The sequence below is a fragment of the Vidua macroura genome, chromosome 9, assembly GCF_024509145.1.
Source record: "Vidua macroura isolate BioBank_ID:100142 chromosome 9, ASM2450914v1, whole genome shotgun sequence".
NCBI classification, from domain to species: Eukaryota; Metazoa; Chordata; class Aves; order Passeriformes; family Viduidae; genus Vidua; species Vidua macroura.
The window spans coordinates 22,338,928-22,357,832 of record NC_071579.1 but is presented as its reverse complement, the minus strand read 5'-3'; the positions used below and the strand labels follow the sequence as shown (position 1 = coordinate 22,357,832).

General features: G+C 51.1%; 1 protein-coding gene across 4 annotated transcripts in view; it reads right to left on the bottom strand.

Annotated features, from left to right (window-relative positions):
* The window catches only part of PTPRF (protein tyrosine phosphatase receptor type F), a 375,120-nt gene that overhangs the window by 17,964 nt on the left and 338,251 nt on the right, over positions 1–18,905 (bottom strand). For 3 of the 4 annotated variants that reach the window (XM_053984684.1, XM_053984685.1, XM_053984686.1), the window contains 4 exons: positions 17,570–17,724; positions 14,250–14,365; positions 8,440–8,537; positions 496–619 (listed from right to left, as the gene is read on the bottom strand). In XM_053984684.1, coding sequence (XP_053840659.1) covers positions 496–619; positions 8,440–8,537; positions 14,250–14,365; positions 17,570–17,724 — 493 coding nt within the window. Of the gene's footprint in view, positions 1–495; positions 620–8,439; positions 8,538–11,429; positions 11,463–14,249; positions 14,366–17,569; positions 17,725–18,905 lie in introns of all 4 variants that reach the window. The other variant, XM_053984683.1, reaches the window with a different exon arrangement.

Genomic DNA, 18,905 nt, shown 5'->3' with positions numbered 1-18,905 from the left:
GACTAGAAACATGTATTAGCCCAAACTCCAGGGATGTGGGGCTGGCTCTTGGAGTCATGGGGGTCAACGCTATGAACACCAGGGCCTGATGCTCCCATGGAGGACAGGGATGTATGGAGTCTCATGTCCCAGGTGAAGGAGCAACCCTCATCCTGTGCTGCTCTGGGCACAGAGTTAGGACCATATATTGACAAGTCTCAGAGAAAGATACTGGCCCTACAATTGTGTTGGGACAGAGGGTGACAACTGCACTAATAGTGCCATGTTTCACCATGTACTGAGGAAGGCAGCTGAAGTCACACAGAGAGGACAGTGGGAGAGGAGGCTGCTAGGATAGACATGTTTGCTGACGGCAGTACTAAGAAGCAACCACACATTTGATCATGCTGATGCTTGGTGTTTGTCCCTGCTCAGCTTAGAACACAGAAAAAGATGGTCTCCTTGCTACAGTCAACTTCAGCTGCTTGATGGGGTGCCCACTCCAGTTACTCTTACCATCGATGGAAGTCAGGATGACACGTGAGTGGTCATAGGCTATCACATTTGCATAGCGGTTTTTCGGTTTATTCACTTCCAGGTTGGAGTTCTCCCAGGTGAACTGCTGCCCAGGATCAATGGACTGTGGAGAGAAAGAGAAGGAGGGAATTGGTAGCAGTCCCAGCACACTGGAGTGCTGCAGCACACGAGTTTCAGTCAGGAAATCTGCATTGCCCTGCACACCTCTCCCCAGGCCAGACACAGCTTCCATGGGTGTCCACAGCAGTAGAATCAAGCCAGACCACACCAAAAACTAGTTTCCCGTGGGACATGCATCCCACTATCTGCAGGCAAAGCAGTCCTTCACTGGGGCAGCCTGCTGCAGATAAGCCTTCATCTCCTTGGCTGCATGCTCATCCTTTCCTCTGGAGCTACCCATCAGCAGAAATTTGGTCCTCTGCCAGGATTCCAGAGAGACCTGACTGTGCAGATCTTGACCTAGAGGTTTTATTAGCTGTTGAACTGCAGTCTCTTGAAATATAGCAAGCCCTGGGTGTCTTGTGCCCCAGGAGCTTTTGGTATTAGTGTCCTGCAAGCCAGCCTGTAAGCTTTTGCCAGGGAATAGTCATGAAAATTAATAGGTTACTATCCACTGCTCCAGCTACTTATGCAATGTAAACATCTCTCGTTTGAGTTAATAGAGTGACAAGAAACTATAAACCTGGAGAAGAGATGTGGTTATAAATCTTGGCCTGCACACTACGCAACTGCCTGAAAAGCACACATCCCACTCCCACTTGGCCTCACACACCCAGTGCTTCTTCCACGAGCCATGTGCTGGTGCACCCAGTCCAGGGCTGCACTCCATGGACAGACAGCCTCTTCCCAAAGCCTTCTCTATCGTCTCAGTCCATGCACAAAGCAAGGTGAAGAAGGACCATCCCCAAAGCACCCCTCTGAGATGGGATGCTCTTGTTGTCCGAGAGACACACAAGACACGCAGGTAAGACACCTGCCTCATGCAGGCACTTGCTCTGCACATGCAGCCCTGGGCAAGCTGGGGGCAAGCAGCTACACCAGAAATCAGTCATCCCATGAACCCCCTTCCCCCCAAAATTAACAACACCGTCCCATCAAAATCTTCTTAAAATCTTGCTCCAGTTCAGGGTCTCTGACACTTTGCTGGTCCATGGACAAAACACTGGGGAAATAGGCCAAGGGAAGCACTGCACACTGTGCTCCCTGCAGGCATCCGCGTTCATTGCGTGGAAGAGCCGTGTCAGAAGGTTTCTCAGGCAGTGAAATGCCTGTCTGTCAGCTCTGGATCAGCTGTGAGCAAAAGGCTGAAGTAGGAAGCACAGCTCCCTGACTGCGCTGACATGAACAGCTCTCATGGTCCCTCTGCTCAGTTCCACCAACCACCAGCTGTGCACAAAGTGACACCCATCGATGTCCCCTCTGCTCCTGTGCTGTGGAGCAGGCACTTCCCAAGCAGCCGCAGTGGGTGCGGGCACTGGCTTGAGTATGGAGCACAGGTAGTGCCTGCATTGCTGCACGAGCCCTGAGGGCTTTGCAGCACAATGCAGGGCATGGCCAGTGCTGTGCCAGGTGACAGCTTGTCTCTCCCCAGGTGTGGCCCAGGCTGCCTGCAGGTACAGGGACCAGTGCTGACGAAAACAACAGGAGGATGTGACATCACAGCGATGCTAATAGGTAGTTTGGGAAATGTAGGATGTAAATAGACATTTCCTACAGAAAACCTGCAATTTTCTATTATCAGTGTAATAAGCAGGCAGCTGCTGTGCCCAAGAGGCGCTGCAGCCAGGATGGTGGGAGTGGAGGCTGCAAGCACCACTTTTGGCTGCAAACCCACTAGCCTGGCTGCCACAGGCCTTGCACACTCCTCTGCCCAGGCAGAGAGACATCTCAGCACAGCTCACAGCTCTCTGGGTCACTTCATTTCATTCAGGCACCTGTATTTTGCTTTCAGAATAGGCTGCTCAGGGGATCTGACCTTTAGATGCTCCCCACTCTCAGCCGTGTTGCAGGGAATACTGCTGCCCACCAATGGTGGGCCTGAACTGCAAAAGGGGAATGCAGAAACTATCAAAAACATGAAAAAAAAGAGGAATATAATATGAAAAGACTTTATGGTTTGGAGTAGAGATAAGTAAGAGGGGTTTTGATATCAGTCTGATCAATATGTACACTGAAGGAGAAGCACAAATAGTCAAACTAATGAGGAAAATATGGACTCATCAGTGCCTATTAGAAACATAAATAACACCTATTTTTCAGAAAGGTGGCCTTAGTCTGCACAGACAGCCCATGAAGAGACTTCACTAGCTGGTGGTGGTGCTGAGACTGGCTCTGAAAGTATGAGCCAGTAAGCATCTTCTTGCTGTGAAGAAGCAACCCAAGAAAGCACCAGGTGTAACTGCACTCTGTAAACACTGTCAATGGGCACAGGTCGGTGCTGGAGTGAGCCCTACCCCTGCAGCAGAGGCAAGCAGAGCTCAGTGCAGTTGTTCATGCTCAATCTATGCTGCAAATCACTGCCAAAAGGCTGCGGGGCTGACCCAGCTGTGGGATGCGGAGTGCTTTGCACAGCAAGTCTGTGTCCTGCCACAGCAGAGGAAAGGGTTATTTCCTGGGGGAGAACAAGGCTGCCAAGAGCCCCCAGAACGGAGGGGGAGCATCAAGGTGTTGCCATTAGGGTTAACAGCTTTGATGTGCAATGAGTATGTGCAGAAATGGTCTAATCATCATCAGCCTCTTAAGAGGGCAAACAGGTGAGAAAGTCAGAACTACTACAGCACCTGAGTGCAAAGAGGCTCTAATTAAATACTCCTGCAAATTAGTGACTCATTTAGAAGTAAAATGATTTAATTTAAACTCTGGTGATGAATTAATGTACACCTGTTCCCCCCTTTAAGGCAAACAAATGAGTAAATAAATGGGAGAATGATGGGCTGCTTGGAGAGAGTAGGAGCCCTTAGATGGAATAGTGGTTGGCAAGTCTTGTCCCATCTCTGTACAATGCTCTGCAGCCCCTGTGTGCAGCAGCACTGCCTCGTCTCCCCACCTTGCTCCACAACTGCCCTAGCACCAGGAGTCTGCTCCTGTTCCTTTCAGGGGGGCTCATGGGAATCACTGCTTCATCCCAAAACTTGATCAGAGTAACGGTCCCAACAAATACACTCTTCCTAGAAAGCAGAAGGGCTGGGAAATTGGAAAGAAATGAGCCAGGAGGAAACTTAAAAGCACCATGACTTTTGCTTTGCTTTAAAGTGACAGGGAGATGCTGTAAGACAGCAAGTGCAAATTAAGAAAAAGCCCAATTAGTAAAACTCCTCCTTCCCAGCATGGAAGTGCAAGGAACAATTTCACCAAAGCAGTTCAGGGATCCCTGCTGCTACTGCCATAAAGACAGAGTCAGACCATTGAAAAGGGATTGGAAAAAGGCTCTTTCCTCAACAGACTCTAGAGCACTTTACAAATGCCTTGAAAACATCCCTGAGTGCCAGTTTGACTCTCAGATACAATCCACCTCGGGCTTGCTGCTCCCCTTCCTTAGTGCAGTTCCAAAATGCCTCTGCATGCTGTGAGGCCCTGCTGCTGCTGCCTCTGCTGCTGGCAGGTGTGGAGATCCCAGGCAGGCAGTGCCCTGGGGCAGCACAGCAGCTCAGGGAGCTGCACAAGGGCATGGGGACAGGAAGATGCTCAGGCAGTGAGTGCTTCCTGTCCTTCTGTGAAATCAACCACATTAGCAGGAGCACTGACCACTGTCAATCTGCACCACGCCTCAAATGAGGACATAATGTGCCTCTGAATCAATTGCTGGCAGCACTTCAGCCTTATTATTCTTATTACCGGAACGTGAGCGCCGTGTGCCTGCCAGGCGGCTTCCCAATGAGCCATTAAACCCAGGCAAGCCATTAAACCAAGGCTCCCTGCTCCTGGGCCCAGCACCTCCTGGGCTCACTGGCCCCAGGGACCCAAGCACCTCTCCCACTGCCTAACCTGCCTTGCCAGGGCTGCAGGCACAGGAGGTGCAGTGTCCTCAGGGGCTCTATGGGAAATGGAAGTGAAGACAGGGTTTGGGCAAACCACCAGTGTTTCTCTCTATAGAAAACTGTGAGGAAAGGTCTGCAGCCTCCCTACCACACAGGAAGCAGGAGCACAGTGAAATCTCACACAATCTAAACATTACTAAGAACTAACGTGCCAGGCAGTGCCACACTGCCAGGCTCTCATCACCTGCTCTGCTCCTGGGGGCCATACACTAGATGGACATGCTGGATGGGCTGGACATGAGAGGCAGTAGCCACAAGTTGCAGTTTGGAAAGGAATAAGGAAAAAGTCTTCTCCTGGGAAAGCGATGCAGGATCTAGAGCACTACAAGAGAGCTGGAACCGGTGCTGTCCTGTGTTTGCTAACTGCACAAAAGGGGACAGCAATGCTCAGCGTGCTGGATCCCACAGCAAGAGTGTGAGATGTGGTGCGTGCCGACCGGTTTGTCCCAGGGCAGGTACTCCTGCACCGCCCGTGGGCAGGATCCCGCTCCGGGAGCACAGGCTGCAGCACGGGAAGGTGCCCACAGGAGGAGCTCCAACACAGCGACAGTGCCTGCCACCATCTGCACATCCACACTCAGGGGGCTCAGCCTTTATTCTACTTATCTAATTCCATTAATCCCACACTGTAAATTCGCTGTAGCTTTCACTGTACACTAAAAATGAAATACTTTCCTGGCGCAGCCAGGCCAGAAGCAGCTGCCAGACCCTTGTGCCCTGCTCCCGGCTTGCTGCCTGCCTGTACAGCGTGGTGGGGCTGTGCTCTGCCCCGTGCCAGAGCAGATGGCAGCAGTGAACTGTGCCTGCAGACGGCTCAGCTCCCAGCAGCTGTACTTCAGCCTCTCCTGCCGCACCAGAGGCACCAGGAGCTACAGCTGGGATGGCTCCCAGGTGCCGGGAGTGAGGGCTAACCCACAGCTCGTGAGCCTGCTCACTGCAGCCAGCCCACAGCTTGCTCTGTGCTGGCTTTGTCACATGGGCTGCACGGCCATGCAGGCTGGCAAACTGGTGTGAGCAATATTATTTGTTCTCTCACCTGTGGGAATAGAGGTCAGACGGCTGTGAGAAATCTCTGCCAGCCTTCCTGCCCCCTTCCCAGGCATGTGGGGAGATGCTGCTGACAGGTCTTGTTTCATGTCACCTGTGTCTAGGTTACCCTGCTATTGCTTGCACAGCCAAGGCAAGTGCCAGACTGATGGCTCTAGGCCAGCTGGCCTCAATGGTTAAAAGTGCTGTTAAATATTTGCTCTCTGCCTGTGGTGCCACTGCTCCTGGAATGTGAGCCATCTATAAACAGCCCTGCACCCCACAGAGATGTTAGGCTGACAGGCTGCTCTACAAAAACACTTAAAATGCAACTACTTCAAAGCACAATCAAACAGCAAATGGGCCTTGGGGACTCACCTGCCATGCCTTCCTCCCTTGTGTCTCCCTGCTCAGCTGTGCTATGCCCATTCTGGCAGCACCATTATGCCATGGGAAAAAGGCTCAGGCCTTCACTTCTCAAAGCACTGGGTCACCACTGCTTAAGGTCTGGGGCTCACAGAGTCCCAGGGTGAACACTTCGACTGTACCAATGCTTACTGCAAATGCAAGCATGTACTGAGGTGTAGTTCCTGTCTCTCAGGCTCCCACAGGGGCCACTCAGCCTGCTCCCCTCCCAGCTCTGCTGTTCCCACATCCACTCTGCAGATTTCCTTAGTCAGCAGCACAGGCCATGCCTATCCTGCCCTGCAGCTCTCCTATCAAAGGGAGCTGCTGCCCTGCCAAACCCACACATACAGGGACCAGGATGAGAGCAGACCCACTGCTGCAGCAGTCCTGCACAGGCAGCTGCTGTTCTCTTCAAACTCAGCCCAGGATTCTTCTCACTGGCATTTCAAATGGGAGATGATTGCATTGATCCCCACATACCAACAAGGTGCAACCCCTTCTACTTTTGGGTCCATCCTAGTGTCAAACACTGTACAAGCCTGTCACGTTCAGCAATTTTCTGATGATGAGGAGTCAAACACAGCAGAATCCAGGGGAAAAAAATTATGTGCAACAATCAGCTACTTAATAGCTGCTTCAACATGAGAAGTACAACTGATTGGTGCTCTCAACCAGCCATGATATTCTAAAGAAAGAGAAATGAGGAGAGAGAGGCACATGAAAGCAGCTAAGAGAATTTATTTAATGCTCATTTTTTCAAAAACAGTTCCCACAGCTCAGTATTATGCTGCAGGCTCTAATGAGCACAGGCCTAGTGTGAGGATGGGAGTGCAGAGACTGGATCTTGTTGAATCCCCACCGTGCAGCAGAGCCACAGCCTGCCTGTAGCAGAGTGGACAGCCCTGCTTAACATTTCAGTTGAACTGGTAGCAAAAAGCCCAAGGCAGACAGGTATGACTGCACACTTTGGCTCCACTGGCAGGACATACATGAGCACACAGGTAACTGCAAGGGAAGCACATTATTCCTTTAACATTTCCCAAGTCACAACGTAATGCTGTAGCTCATCTCTCTGGTTCAGACAGCAAATGCAGAGGGATGCCAAGACCCTCCACCTCGCATCCCAAAGCAAAAAAAGAACTCCGTGCCTTCCTCAGATACACACAGCACACCCTTTGAACTAGCTGGAATTCATCCCTTAACTTCTCAACATAGAGATCTGCTTTCCCTTTCCTGGCATATATAATCCTACCTTGTGGGCAAATGCTCTGATCTCATCTCATAAATCACTGTAGGTACGGTGCAGGAAGGGGTGGCCACAGGCACAGGCAGATAACAATTCAAACAGAAGTGATAACACATGCAAAGAACACTTCCCAAATTTATTCCCTTTTTAATACTAGTGGGGGTTTTATTTACAAGTCCCCTACAGCTCAAGAGGGCTCTGCATATAAGCACAGCAAAACATCATCCTGCCATTCCCGCTCTCATGGCTGCAGAGGAACTTTTCCCAATTTTAAACAGTTGCAACCTAATCATGCAGCCTGGAGAGTGCCAAAAAAAGTGAGGCAGCCCTCAAGTAGGTCAGCCCCTTTCCCTCCAAATTCCCTCCCTTTGGCAAGTTGTTCTCGGGGAGGACGGGGCTGGAGGGAGTTGGGCTGAGAGAGGTGCAGTAGAGGGGGTCACCAAACAGCCAGGACATGCCTGTGTGTGTGTCAGCAAAGGCAGCATCGTGGTGGATGCTGACAGTACCTACCATGAGGCTGCACCAGAGACACGGATAACGGTGGGAGCATGATCCAGAAGTGCAGGCAAATTTGCAGCTCATGACTGCAGGTCACAGGCAGAGAGCTTTATGCAGGGAGGGGAGCTTGGACTGCTCCAGGGCAGTGGGACGTTGGCAGAGTTTCTATGGGCACTGATGCTGAATAACACAGGCTAAATGCCAGCAGAGTCCAGTGGGAGATTAGAGGGAAAGCAGGAATGAAAACTCACAACACGTTTGTTGGCATCAGAGGACGGCACAGAGAGCAAAGCTTTGAACACAGATGGAAGTGAATGTGCACAGGATACTGTGGACTGAAATACATCAGCCAACCTGGATGGAGTGCAGCCCTCACAGAGCAGAACAAAGTAATCAGTGACAGTCCAGGTAGGCAGACATGAGCTCCCATTCACTCCTAAGACAATAACCATGGTGGCAGCATGGCAGGCTGCTGTGCATTCTCCTGCAAGGCCTTCTCCCTGTACCAGCCATGCTTCAACTGCTCAAGGTGAGCTCCCAGCACTGTGGGGTTGGCAGGGAGAGCTGGCAGGCTCCCAGGGCTGGCGTGGGGACTGACCATGCAGCATTGCTGCAGGGGAGGCACAGCTCAGCTTTCACCAGGCCCTCTCTGCCGGGGTCCTGGCCAGCACCACTCTACCCTGCTGCCCGTCCCGCTCTCAGGCTCACCTCGTACTCCTGGGAGAACTTCAGCCCATCGTTGGCCTTGAGCCGGTCGATGTTGTCAGCGAGGTCGGTCACGGGGATGGGGGGGTGGTCACGCATGCCTGCAAGCGAGACAAGGAGGGAGGAGGGAGAGGAGAACGGTTACGGCTCTGCATGGCCGAGGAAGGCTCAGCGAGAGCATGTGCACAGCAAACCCAGGAGGTGGGTGCAGGGCGGACACGCGTGACTATGGGAAGCGCCGGGCGGGATGGACGGAAGCTGACGGCATGCGGCACACACTCCCGGAGCGCGGGGCGGTGAACAGAACACAAAGGTGATGTGCAGAATGGGCATGACCGGGTGAGCATGCTCGGACAGTACAGCCACGGGCACACGGAGCAGGCCACGCAGCGGGCAGGGGCTCGGCCAGCCCCTGGCAGGAACAGGCCGAGGATACGCTGTCACTGCTGTCACTGTGCTTCCCGGGCTCCCGCTTGGCCTAAAGTTGAACACACTGGTGCTCTCACTGCCAAGGGCTTAGGCTGATCTTCTTGCTTACCCCTAACAATAGCATTAGCCACAAAGAAACTCTGCCAGACCCGCAGTGAAACCTCTGCAGTGCATGTGCACAGCTTTTTGGGTAGGCAGATGCTGTCACAGTCCTGGGGGCATTAGAGAAGGATGAGAAGGGCCCCACAGAAGAATGGCTGATCCCCTGGTAGGACATTGAACACCATTCTGAGAGCTGAGGAGCAGCTCTGTCCACAGCTACATAACTCCAGTGATGCTCCAGAAGCAGAGCTTGCTCCAGGGCTCAAAATCCAGCTCCTCTGGGATGGCTCATGCAAGGCACCATGGGCAGTGATGTGCCCTCCAGCACGTTCTGGGAGGCTGCTGTGAGCTGGGATGCAGCTCAAGCCATAGCAGAAATCTTGTCCTGGCTAAACCAGGGATGCAACATTATGGCTCATCCTGGGCACAGCTAAAGCCCTGCTCAGCAGAAAGGCCCAGAGGAAGGGATCCCACAGATCTCACACAGAGGACAGGTACTGTGGGGGTATGCATGTGGGATTAGGAGGAGCCCTCCTGAAGCCCTGGAACTCAGAGCTTAACCATCACAACCTCCTTCTCTGATGCTGAGATGTTGAACTGGCAGGAACGTGATTGTGAAACACATCATCCAAATCCCAAGGCTTGTGACTCCATTGGCTGCTCTATGGGTTTCCCAGAAACCCCACATGGGTAATGATGATTATTAATAGACTGAAGTTGTTGACTCACACCCAGGGAGACAGGCTGGAGCACAGCCAGAAGCTTCTCAATTGCTCAGGAGGCTGAACACTGCCACAGATGGCAGTGATGGGCCACTGAGGTGATGGAGCAGTCTCCAGGCTGGGTACACACATTTTACACGGTGGTGACAAGTCACAAGGTGATAACACGGAAGAGTTACACCTCAGACCTCTGCATAAAACATCTGACATCACTGCACACAGGCAAGACCCAATCCAACACACACTCATCCTGCCATCGCTCGGCAGTGCACAGCTATCCACAGATGGCCTGAGAACACATAGACAGGTGGAGAAGGAAATACCCCTATTCTGCCTTGTGGCGAGGTCCTCCTGCAGATGGTCCTTTTTGCCACTTCACTCATCAGGATCCCCGAGGTGGCTGAGCAAGCCCTCAAAGGGACAGAGATGATGCTGGTTTTGGCACAATTTCCTCACTCGTGCCAGAACTCTGAGGCTGTAGCTAAGGAGCAGCCTTTGCAGAGCTGTCACTCATGAGCAATTGAATGATGAGAACAATGTGGGACCAAGACAGAAGTGTGGGGCAGGAAGGACAGAGAGACTGGAACACAGCCACAGTATGTGCTTCTTCCAACACACTTATGTTTGAAATGCATTAGAGCCATGGACCACAGCAGAGCTGCAGACCCTCATCTCTGCTGAGAAACACAAGGTGGTCTCTCCAAACTTGTGTTTTGCCAGCCAGAGAAGTGTTGCAGCAACAAAAGAGCTGCAAGAGCAGGCAGGGAAAAAGAGGTGGTTGGAATCCCATTATGGTGAACCTAGAAAAAGAGCCACTGACAGTGCAGGGCAAGACGGAGATTTGTACACACTGCCAGGACTTCCACAAGTTCTTCCAATTGCTCTTGCAAGAGGACAGTGAGCTCACCATGAGGCTAGAAGAGCTCAGAGGTCTCACAATGCCTGCAGGGACACACATGGCAAAGCCCTTGGCTCTGCTTCCAGGGGAAGTATTTATCCTACATACTTCTCCCGTTCCTGTGTGCATACAGAGATGCCTGGACATCCCAGAGCAGGGTGGCCATGCTTTTATGGTTGGTTGAGGATTAACTTGAAGCTCAGAAGACAAGTGGTAAGGGGGCACTTTTATCTGCAGGCTGGTACTCCATCCGAGCTGCTAGGGCAGTAAGTGCCTCCTTTGTGCCTGAGATTCTGGTACCCACAGAATCAGAAGCAGTCCAGAGATCATTGTGTGTTCTGCCTAAGTCTGTGACAGAGGTGACCCAGACTAGGGAAACCAGTTTGCCCGAGGTAGGAAGAGAGTGTGTTCAACCACTGAAGAGTCTCCTTCAATTTGCCCATTTGGGGTTTTTAGCTGGTCACTCCCTCCAGAACGGCCAAGGTTATCAGCCCCACACAGGACCAGCTGCAGGCCTGACACCATGACAAGAGCCTGGCCTACCACTCTGAGGGGGTAGGAGGCTGGAGAGCAGGGAAAGGGCTGCTGCAGAGGCCTCCTGGCAGCCTGTCACTCAGGACCTTCCCTTCTGCACTGTCCTGCGGTGAGCTGCTCTAGTGCCGTGCGAGCAGTACCGAGCCTGGCCCCACACATCGCGTCAGAAAGTGAATCACTGCCATTTTACAGTCTGCTGTGAGTGAAGGTGATCTTCATGACATTGAAACAAAAAATACAGATATGAGAGAGAAAGGGAAAGAAAAAGCAAAAGGTATCGAAAGATAAAAACAGGAGTTAAAACTAACTTGAGATATTCGGGCAACAGGGGACACTGGCACCTGCAAAGAAAAGAAATGGGGCAAGAACAGAAATCCCATTAGCCTTTAGTCATCATTGCAGAGGTTCAGAGATGGAAAGACAACGAGATGAACATGAAAAGGAAAGCACCATATACCACAGCACCGGGAGCTTCCCTCCAGCATAGGACCAACTGCCTGGCCCTGGGGCTGCTCTGCAACTGGCTCTTACACAGCAGGCTGGTGGCTCTGGCCTGTGCTGTCCCGACACTGGCAAACATGTGAAGCTGGAGCTACTTGCAGGAGAGTGAGTCCACAGGCCTTCATGTGACACTGAGAGCTCCATTTCTCACTGCACACCACTAGCCCCACTCCCATGCCCCAGGGAAGCCTGCAAGGGCCAGTAGATGGCAGGTACAGGGGGATCTGTGCTACTGAGTGGCCAGGGGGACTGCACTCAGCCCCAGCCACCTCTGCTCAGTGCCCCTGAGCCTCCAGCTCGCTCACAGCTCATCAGCAGCACAACTCAGTCTCCTTTCATGGTGTATTGGGACACTGCCCAGTCCTGTATCCTCTCAGTGACTTGGTATGGCAGTACATTAGTACAGAGAGGCCAACAGTGGGGAATAACCCTTGTCTGAAGTGAAAACCACAAAAATGAAAAAGCTTAATATTTAATAACAGTAGACCAATTAATTATGCATTAAACAAGTTTTCCCTACTCAGCAAGCTCCAGCAGGGAGACCAACTATCAGGGCTGGTGGCCAGCACCTCTTGTCAGTGCATCCTCACAGCACTGCCTCGACCTCCATCAGGTGACAGGGGCAACAGCTTGGGCCCACTGGGCTTGGTGGATTTCATGCGCCTCATTAATGAGGACAAGCTCGTCAGGAGTGGAACAGTCACTTCAAGCTGCATAACACCCGCTTCCACCCCTCAGAGACTCACAAGGGATGCAGTGGGGAGAAGGGGAGGAGGACAGAGTGCTGCCTCTTGGTAGGGGAGCGTTGTCTGGCAGTATTCCAGGGTGCTGCTGCTGTCTCAAGTGAACTGTGCACTCTGGCTTGGTTTTGTCTCTCCAGAGAGCTCTGCAAACTTACCAAAGGAGCAGCATCTTTGGCTTATCCTCACTCACAGACAGAAAAAGAAAATTTCCTGGCTCCCTGTCTCTCTGATGGCAGCTCTTGAACCTTGCTACAGGTCTGGCAAGGGACATCCTTGTTGCAAACACCCTGACCTCTCTAAAGATGAAAGCAGATGCAAGCCTGACTTGTCACAATTCTTCATGCAATGCAAACCACAAGCAGACAGCAAAGATGGCTTTTGTGCCCACATGGAGACATGTCACAGAGGCCTGTCCCCACACACAGCTGTCCTGGAGGAGCCCTGTTTAACACCGTGCTCCTCCTCAAGAAGCTGCATGCTGTTGCTGACTGGGTGTGACCCCCTCCCTAGTGCTGCTCCCGGTGATCTGCCTGTTGAGATGTTCTATCTCTGGCACACGTGCCTTCCTTGCTCCCCACAGCATTTTCCTCCCGTGCTGTGACACCATCCTGTGCTGTGCTGTGACCAATTAATGTGCCAGCTCTGCTGGCAACTACCAGCCTGCTGCTGCCCACACGTGAGATCTGCCCTGGTTCTGCCTAGGAGAAGCACTAACTACAGACCCCTGACAGCTGCCCTGGCACAGAAAATGATGTGCCGGTGTAGCTCACCCCAGGTGTGAGCCAGACTGCTCTGAGTGGCAACAGGAAAGGCTGTTCTTGCCCCCCCCCGCCAGACAGAGCAGTTTTACATCAGGAAATGGCCCCTTCAAAACTCTCCTGTTAGATGAAAGCTCGTAGATGAATGAGCAGCAGGAGGAAAAGGAAAGTAGGTTAGAGGAGCTGCAAGTTAGAAGAGAGCTGTATGTGCCTCATTTGCTGCTGAACTGCTCCCTCCATCACAAAAGCCCAAGTGCTCCCTCAGTTCATCTACGACTTGGACTCTCTGAAAGGCTCTGAATGAGTCAGGGCGAGGCTGTCTCTGATCACTACAATGACAGGGACTGTGCTTTCGGTGCCATCAGAGACGTGCAGACACAAAGCAGCAGCACAAGACCTTTCTGCAGTGTGAAGTACAGTTGCCTCCACGAGCTGGCAAAGCTACAGCCTGAGGCATCCCAGGCCAGTGAAAGCAGCATGCAGAGAATGGCTTTTACTGAACTATCATCCTCTGCACTGAGACCACCATGATCAGCAGAGTCCTTCAGTGGGTCACAGTACTGTCTGCAGAGCACTGTAGTCTGCAGGTAGCTCTTCTCTTGACCCTTAGGTGAGCAGAGCAGGAGAGTCAGCACACCAAAGATCCCAGAATGAAGGTACTGGGACACCTTCAGCAGTGTAAGAGCTCTATGTACCTCCTGACTGTCCCAGATGCAGTCCAGATGCACCAGTTGTGCTCAGCACTGAAGCTCAGCCAGGGTGAAGCCAATTCAGCACCTGGGAACATCCCAGGTGTGAACACTCCCGACTGCATGGAGGCTCCTCCCAGCTCAGGACAACTGTAATGAGCTTCACACCATGTCTGACACACACCACACAACAGAGGTCAGCCCCATCCAGGTTCCTCAGCCTCAGGGGCCTGCAGTGACAGGGCCAGGGAGAAGGATTTGCAACCCAGAGAGCAGATACTTGGACATCCTTGGTCTAAAGCCCACTCTGTGTCACTGTGACTGAGAAGGTGTGGATTTCCTGGAGGGTGGGAAGGACTGCAACTCTGCCTCTGGCATGGGGCATGGATAAGGGGAACCAGAGGAAGCAGGATTCAAGAGGATGAGCTGCTCCTTACCTGGAGTCTGATAGTTGAGCCGCCTCATCTCCACTGGGTCAGATGAGTGGGCCAAGAGTGAGTCCTTCAGGCCGATGGAGTGCTCATCCTTGGAAGAGGGGGAATGTGCCCTTTTCCTGTGGACAGAGAGGGCAGAGACAAGCAGGTGAGTTCTGGCAGAGACTGGCATGAATCACCCTAGGAAGGAGTCTGGGTCCCTGTGTCCCAGACAGCCAAGAGCATCCCAGGCTCCTGGGGCTCCGGGTAAGTCATATAATCTTCCGTACCTCCAATTTCCCATCTATGAAACAGGAAAGATTATATATAAGCAATGTCAGATGTTTGATTAGTGAGGCAGTTTTGAAATGTGGTATTCTGCAGAGTATTTATTAGAGAAAATGCAGATAGATACAAGATGCTGTTTCCTCTTACCGTCTCTAGGAACTATTTCCTATAGTGGAAGGATATAATAAAATTTTTTTTCAAGTATTAGAAATATTTAAATATAGAATGCTGTAATATAATAGTGTAAAGGCTCTTCAGGGTGTGTTTTATTGGGCCATTAATACATGTCTTGAATGGTTGAAGGCACCCAAGGCGTGTATTAATGGAACAATAAAATACAATGTTGTCTCTTCATGCTATATTTATGCCTAAAGCGATGCCACCACCTCAGGCTCTTGCTGGAATTCACAGGCAAAGCAGGGACAGATCCAATCAAAAAGTGGACAAATGAATATTAAAGAAAATATAATTCTGCAAGAAGAGTTTCTAGAGAATCTCCAGGTCCCACTTCTAGCTCTAGATTACAAATATGGTGGGTATACCCAAGGGCTGGAGAAAGGTGATGGGCAGGAGCAGCACAGCAGTTCTCTCTTCTGAGCCTGTGCTGACCCTGGCACTTGGCCAACAGACTGAGCATGCAGAAATACACAGAGACTTTGTCTTTTGGCTACAGTCCCCAAATGGATTTTGCCTGAACCCCTCTGTTGACCTGATGTTTCCTGGAAGAGAGGGAGCTGTAGCACTGCTGCTGTACACAAATGCTAGCACATTTACCAGCCTGCAAATGGCAACAATCAGTCTCTGCTTTGGTCCTCCTTGTGAGGCCCCTGGAAGCACACTGAAGGGCTGCCAGGTTCTGCACAAAGGCAGCTGCATCCCTGGATAGTAATGACCCTGAACCATGCACGATCCCAAATGCTCTCACAGGCACAGGGCACTTTCACTTCCATCAGAGGCTGGGCATGCTGGGCTGCCACTAATGAGAGGTACTTAGAGAAAACATAGTGCATAAATCATGAGTGAAACCTGCGTGTGTTCCTTTTGTGGCCCAGCCTGTGAGCTCCATCTGCAGCCTGAGGCTGCAGCAAACACTGGAGCTGTTCAATGGAGTGAACCAGCTTGTGAGTCTTACACTACTCTGAGGCATCTCAACATCTCATAAGCCTTCCAGCTGCCTGGACCAAGAAAAAGGAGCTGAAGGACTGAGAGCATTGACAGAAAGAATGGAGAATACACAGCCAACAAATAAACCCCCTATCAGGAGCACAGCAGGATGTGCAATGTGCTGCTGTGTACCAGTCCTCAAGCAAACTGGGCCATCTTTTTTGGGGAATGGGCACAGCACATAATTAAACTTTATCTCTGTCTCATTAGCCCAGTCAGGGCAACTCCTAAACCATCCTCCAGACTCCAAGCTATCCACTGCTGCTCAGCTTCAATTCATTCCCATTACAGACTTGCCATTGTAAATATTACACACGGATACCTTTGGGAGAAAAGGCCTCCACAGAGAGGCTGGACAGCCAAAAGCACAGCATCACTCTGAGCACATGGGTGGTGCTGGAAGAGGATACACTGCTCCCCCAGAGGTGAGGATGCAGCAGGGACATGTATGTCAGGTCTGGGCACTGCAGGCTAGTGCTTCCTGGTGCTCCACCCACACAACTCTGGGACAAGGCAAAGCTAAGGCAAGGTGGGAATATCTTCTATGGGGCCCTGGTATAGAAATCCCCTCTGGGGCCATCTTCTCTCATTAAAGACCAGCAAACATGTTGTTTCTTACAGTTGCCCAGTATTCCCTCAAAGCTTCCTCATTAGAGACTGCAGGAATGGGCCTGCATTTTTGAGGGAACAGCTCTCAGTCTGAAGTGGCTGAGAAAACAAAGGAACCCCTATAACTGCTGTTATTGTTGGTTTTTTTTTTTTTGATTTTTAATTTAATTGCAAAAGCAGTCTGGGAAGTCTTTATGTTGGAAATTCTCCCTGAGAGCTGTGAGAGGCTGACAACTGCTAGGAGGCTGATACCTTTGAGGAAACAAAGTCTTTGTAAACTCCTAAGGCTGGCATGCTCCACACACCCAAAAACAAAGATGCCCCTTAATAGCTTCAAGCTTGGTTTTTAGAAAGGGAAATAGACTTGAAATTTTAGGAAAACAAAAAGATGAAATGGATTCATACCTTTCTTGCTTACTAGATCCAGGGAAAAGCAGGAACAGAAGAAAGGAGATGATCACTGACACAGAAAGGCACTGACTGCACATGCACAGCAGAACTCCATTTAATCGGACAACAAAGGCAGCTCCCTTCCCCAGCTAGAGAGACATATGTAAATAGAGAGCCCAGGAGGAGCAGAACCTCAGAGCTCAGCTGATAGAGAATGACCTATTGTAATTGAACAGGCTACAGGAACACATGCAAATGCAACCCATGGCTCCTCCAGAGGACTAACAATCATCACACGCTACAGTTACAACTGGAGCAGGACTGCTCTGAGAGGCAAAAGGAGGTGTCTGCTCCCACAGGGAGCACAGTGTGAGGGCAGTTCTGATCCAGTAGTCAGGACTGAGAGGCCCTAAGAAGAGAGCTCCACTATGATTTCAGCCTGGCACATCCATGCCCTGTTCTCACCACCAAGGTCATGTTCTTCAGTCAAAATTCACAGGAGGGGGGGCAGATCGCACAGATCAAGCAGGCAATTTCTATAGAAAAGCAGTACTAGGGAAGTTCCCAAGCTGCCAATCCAAGTTGTGATGAGAGAGCAGTCAGACTGGCTTTAGGGACAAAGCTGCTCTCTTCTGTCCCACTGTTCAAATGCTTCCAGAATCCACAGCAGCTGTGTCCTGGGGCTGATGTTAACTACCTTCTGCATACCCAGCCCTTCTGCTCTCTTACAAAGCAGCCTTCTGCTGTGCCAGGTAGAGACCTTCCTCCTCCCCATGACCACCAAGGACTGTCTGTCAGAGTACCTTGTACCTAAAGGTTACAAGGAAGGCCCTGAAGGTGCCAGTGCTTCTAGTGCTCATGCCATAACTGCCATGTCCCAGACTGGATCTCACCTTTTGAAGAGAAGTATGGCAATGACAATGATGATGATTAATATCACAGCCAGGACGGGTCCCATCACCCACAGCATCTCTGGTTCATCCTGCTGCTTCGCCGATGCCACTTCCATCACAATCTCATCCGAGTAGGGGCTGGCTGCATATCTCTTCTGAACAGCACAGGCAGGAGAGGGAGAGAAAAGCAAGCATCCATTATGCTAAAGCAACAGCGACGTCCCTGAAATGCTGAGGTTTCCCCTTGCTTCTGGCTAGCAGAGAATGGTCACACTTCTCAAACCCCAGTAACATCCCATGAGATACTCCCTCCCTTGGCATCGGTGGAGGTCAAGCTGTGGCAACAGTTTCTGTCTGGCCTGATCCATTCCGGGTGCCAGCAACTCTGCTCCTGTGAAACAGTTTCAATGCCAGCAACTTCATGGCTGACAAATCTGACCCGGAGGTGCAAAACTCAAGAAGCCCAGCTAAGAGCCCCTTGCCAGCCCTGGACTCTCTTGGATCCAAATCATAAGCTTTTGAATCCCAAACAATTGCACAATGAGGCTGGCTGATGATTCCTAAGTGGTTTACAATACCTGCTGTGCTGACATCAACACATCTCTTCAGGATAGAGTTATATTAGGAAAACCCCTGCTGGGCGAGGCGGGTTTTCTTAAAGGAATGAAATGACAGGAACATTTTCTACCTGATGTCTTTGATAAACAGACCTTAGAAAGAGGCTCATTCTTACAGGTTCCTTTCCTTTCTGCAACGTGGCAGCCCAGTGATTTATAACCTGAAGGGACAGCTTTCTAGCCCCACTAGCTAGATGGAATCAGCAGAGACCCAAACCCTTCCTGCAGAAAAATGACACTGCACCTGGCATTCTGCTGCTGTTTCTAAGGCTTATGGAGCTGTGTTGCATCTTCACAGCACAGCGCTGCTGGGTCAGAAGGGTTAAATGCTGCAAAAACAAATCCTTTCTACCTATTAGAGAGGGTCAGAGTTGTATCAGTTCCGTGCCTGTGGCTTTTGAGCAGCACCTGCTGCCAGGCACTAAGGAGTTAGAAAGCTCTGCTCCTGCCATAGAAAGTTTCGGTCACAGAAGAGGCGCCTGTGAATCTATAAATCTCCTGCTTTAAGGTTGGAGTTTAAACGTGCACTTCATGTCTTCACGAATGTGAGGAGAAGAAAGGGAAAAATCAAGCCTGCTGGTGTCACACAAATGCACATCTTTATTTACTCTCACAGGTGCCCTTGATCCCAGCCAGGCTGGTTTCAAACATGCATGGGGTACTGAAAATGCTCTTATCTGGGACATCCTTCTGGCAGCACGCACTAGTTCAGCATCCTA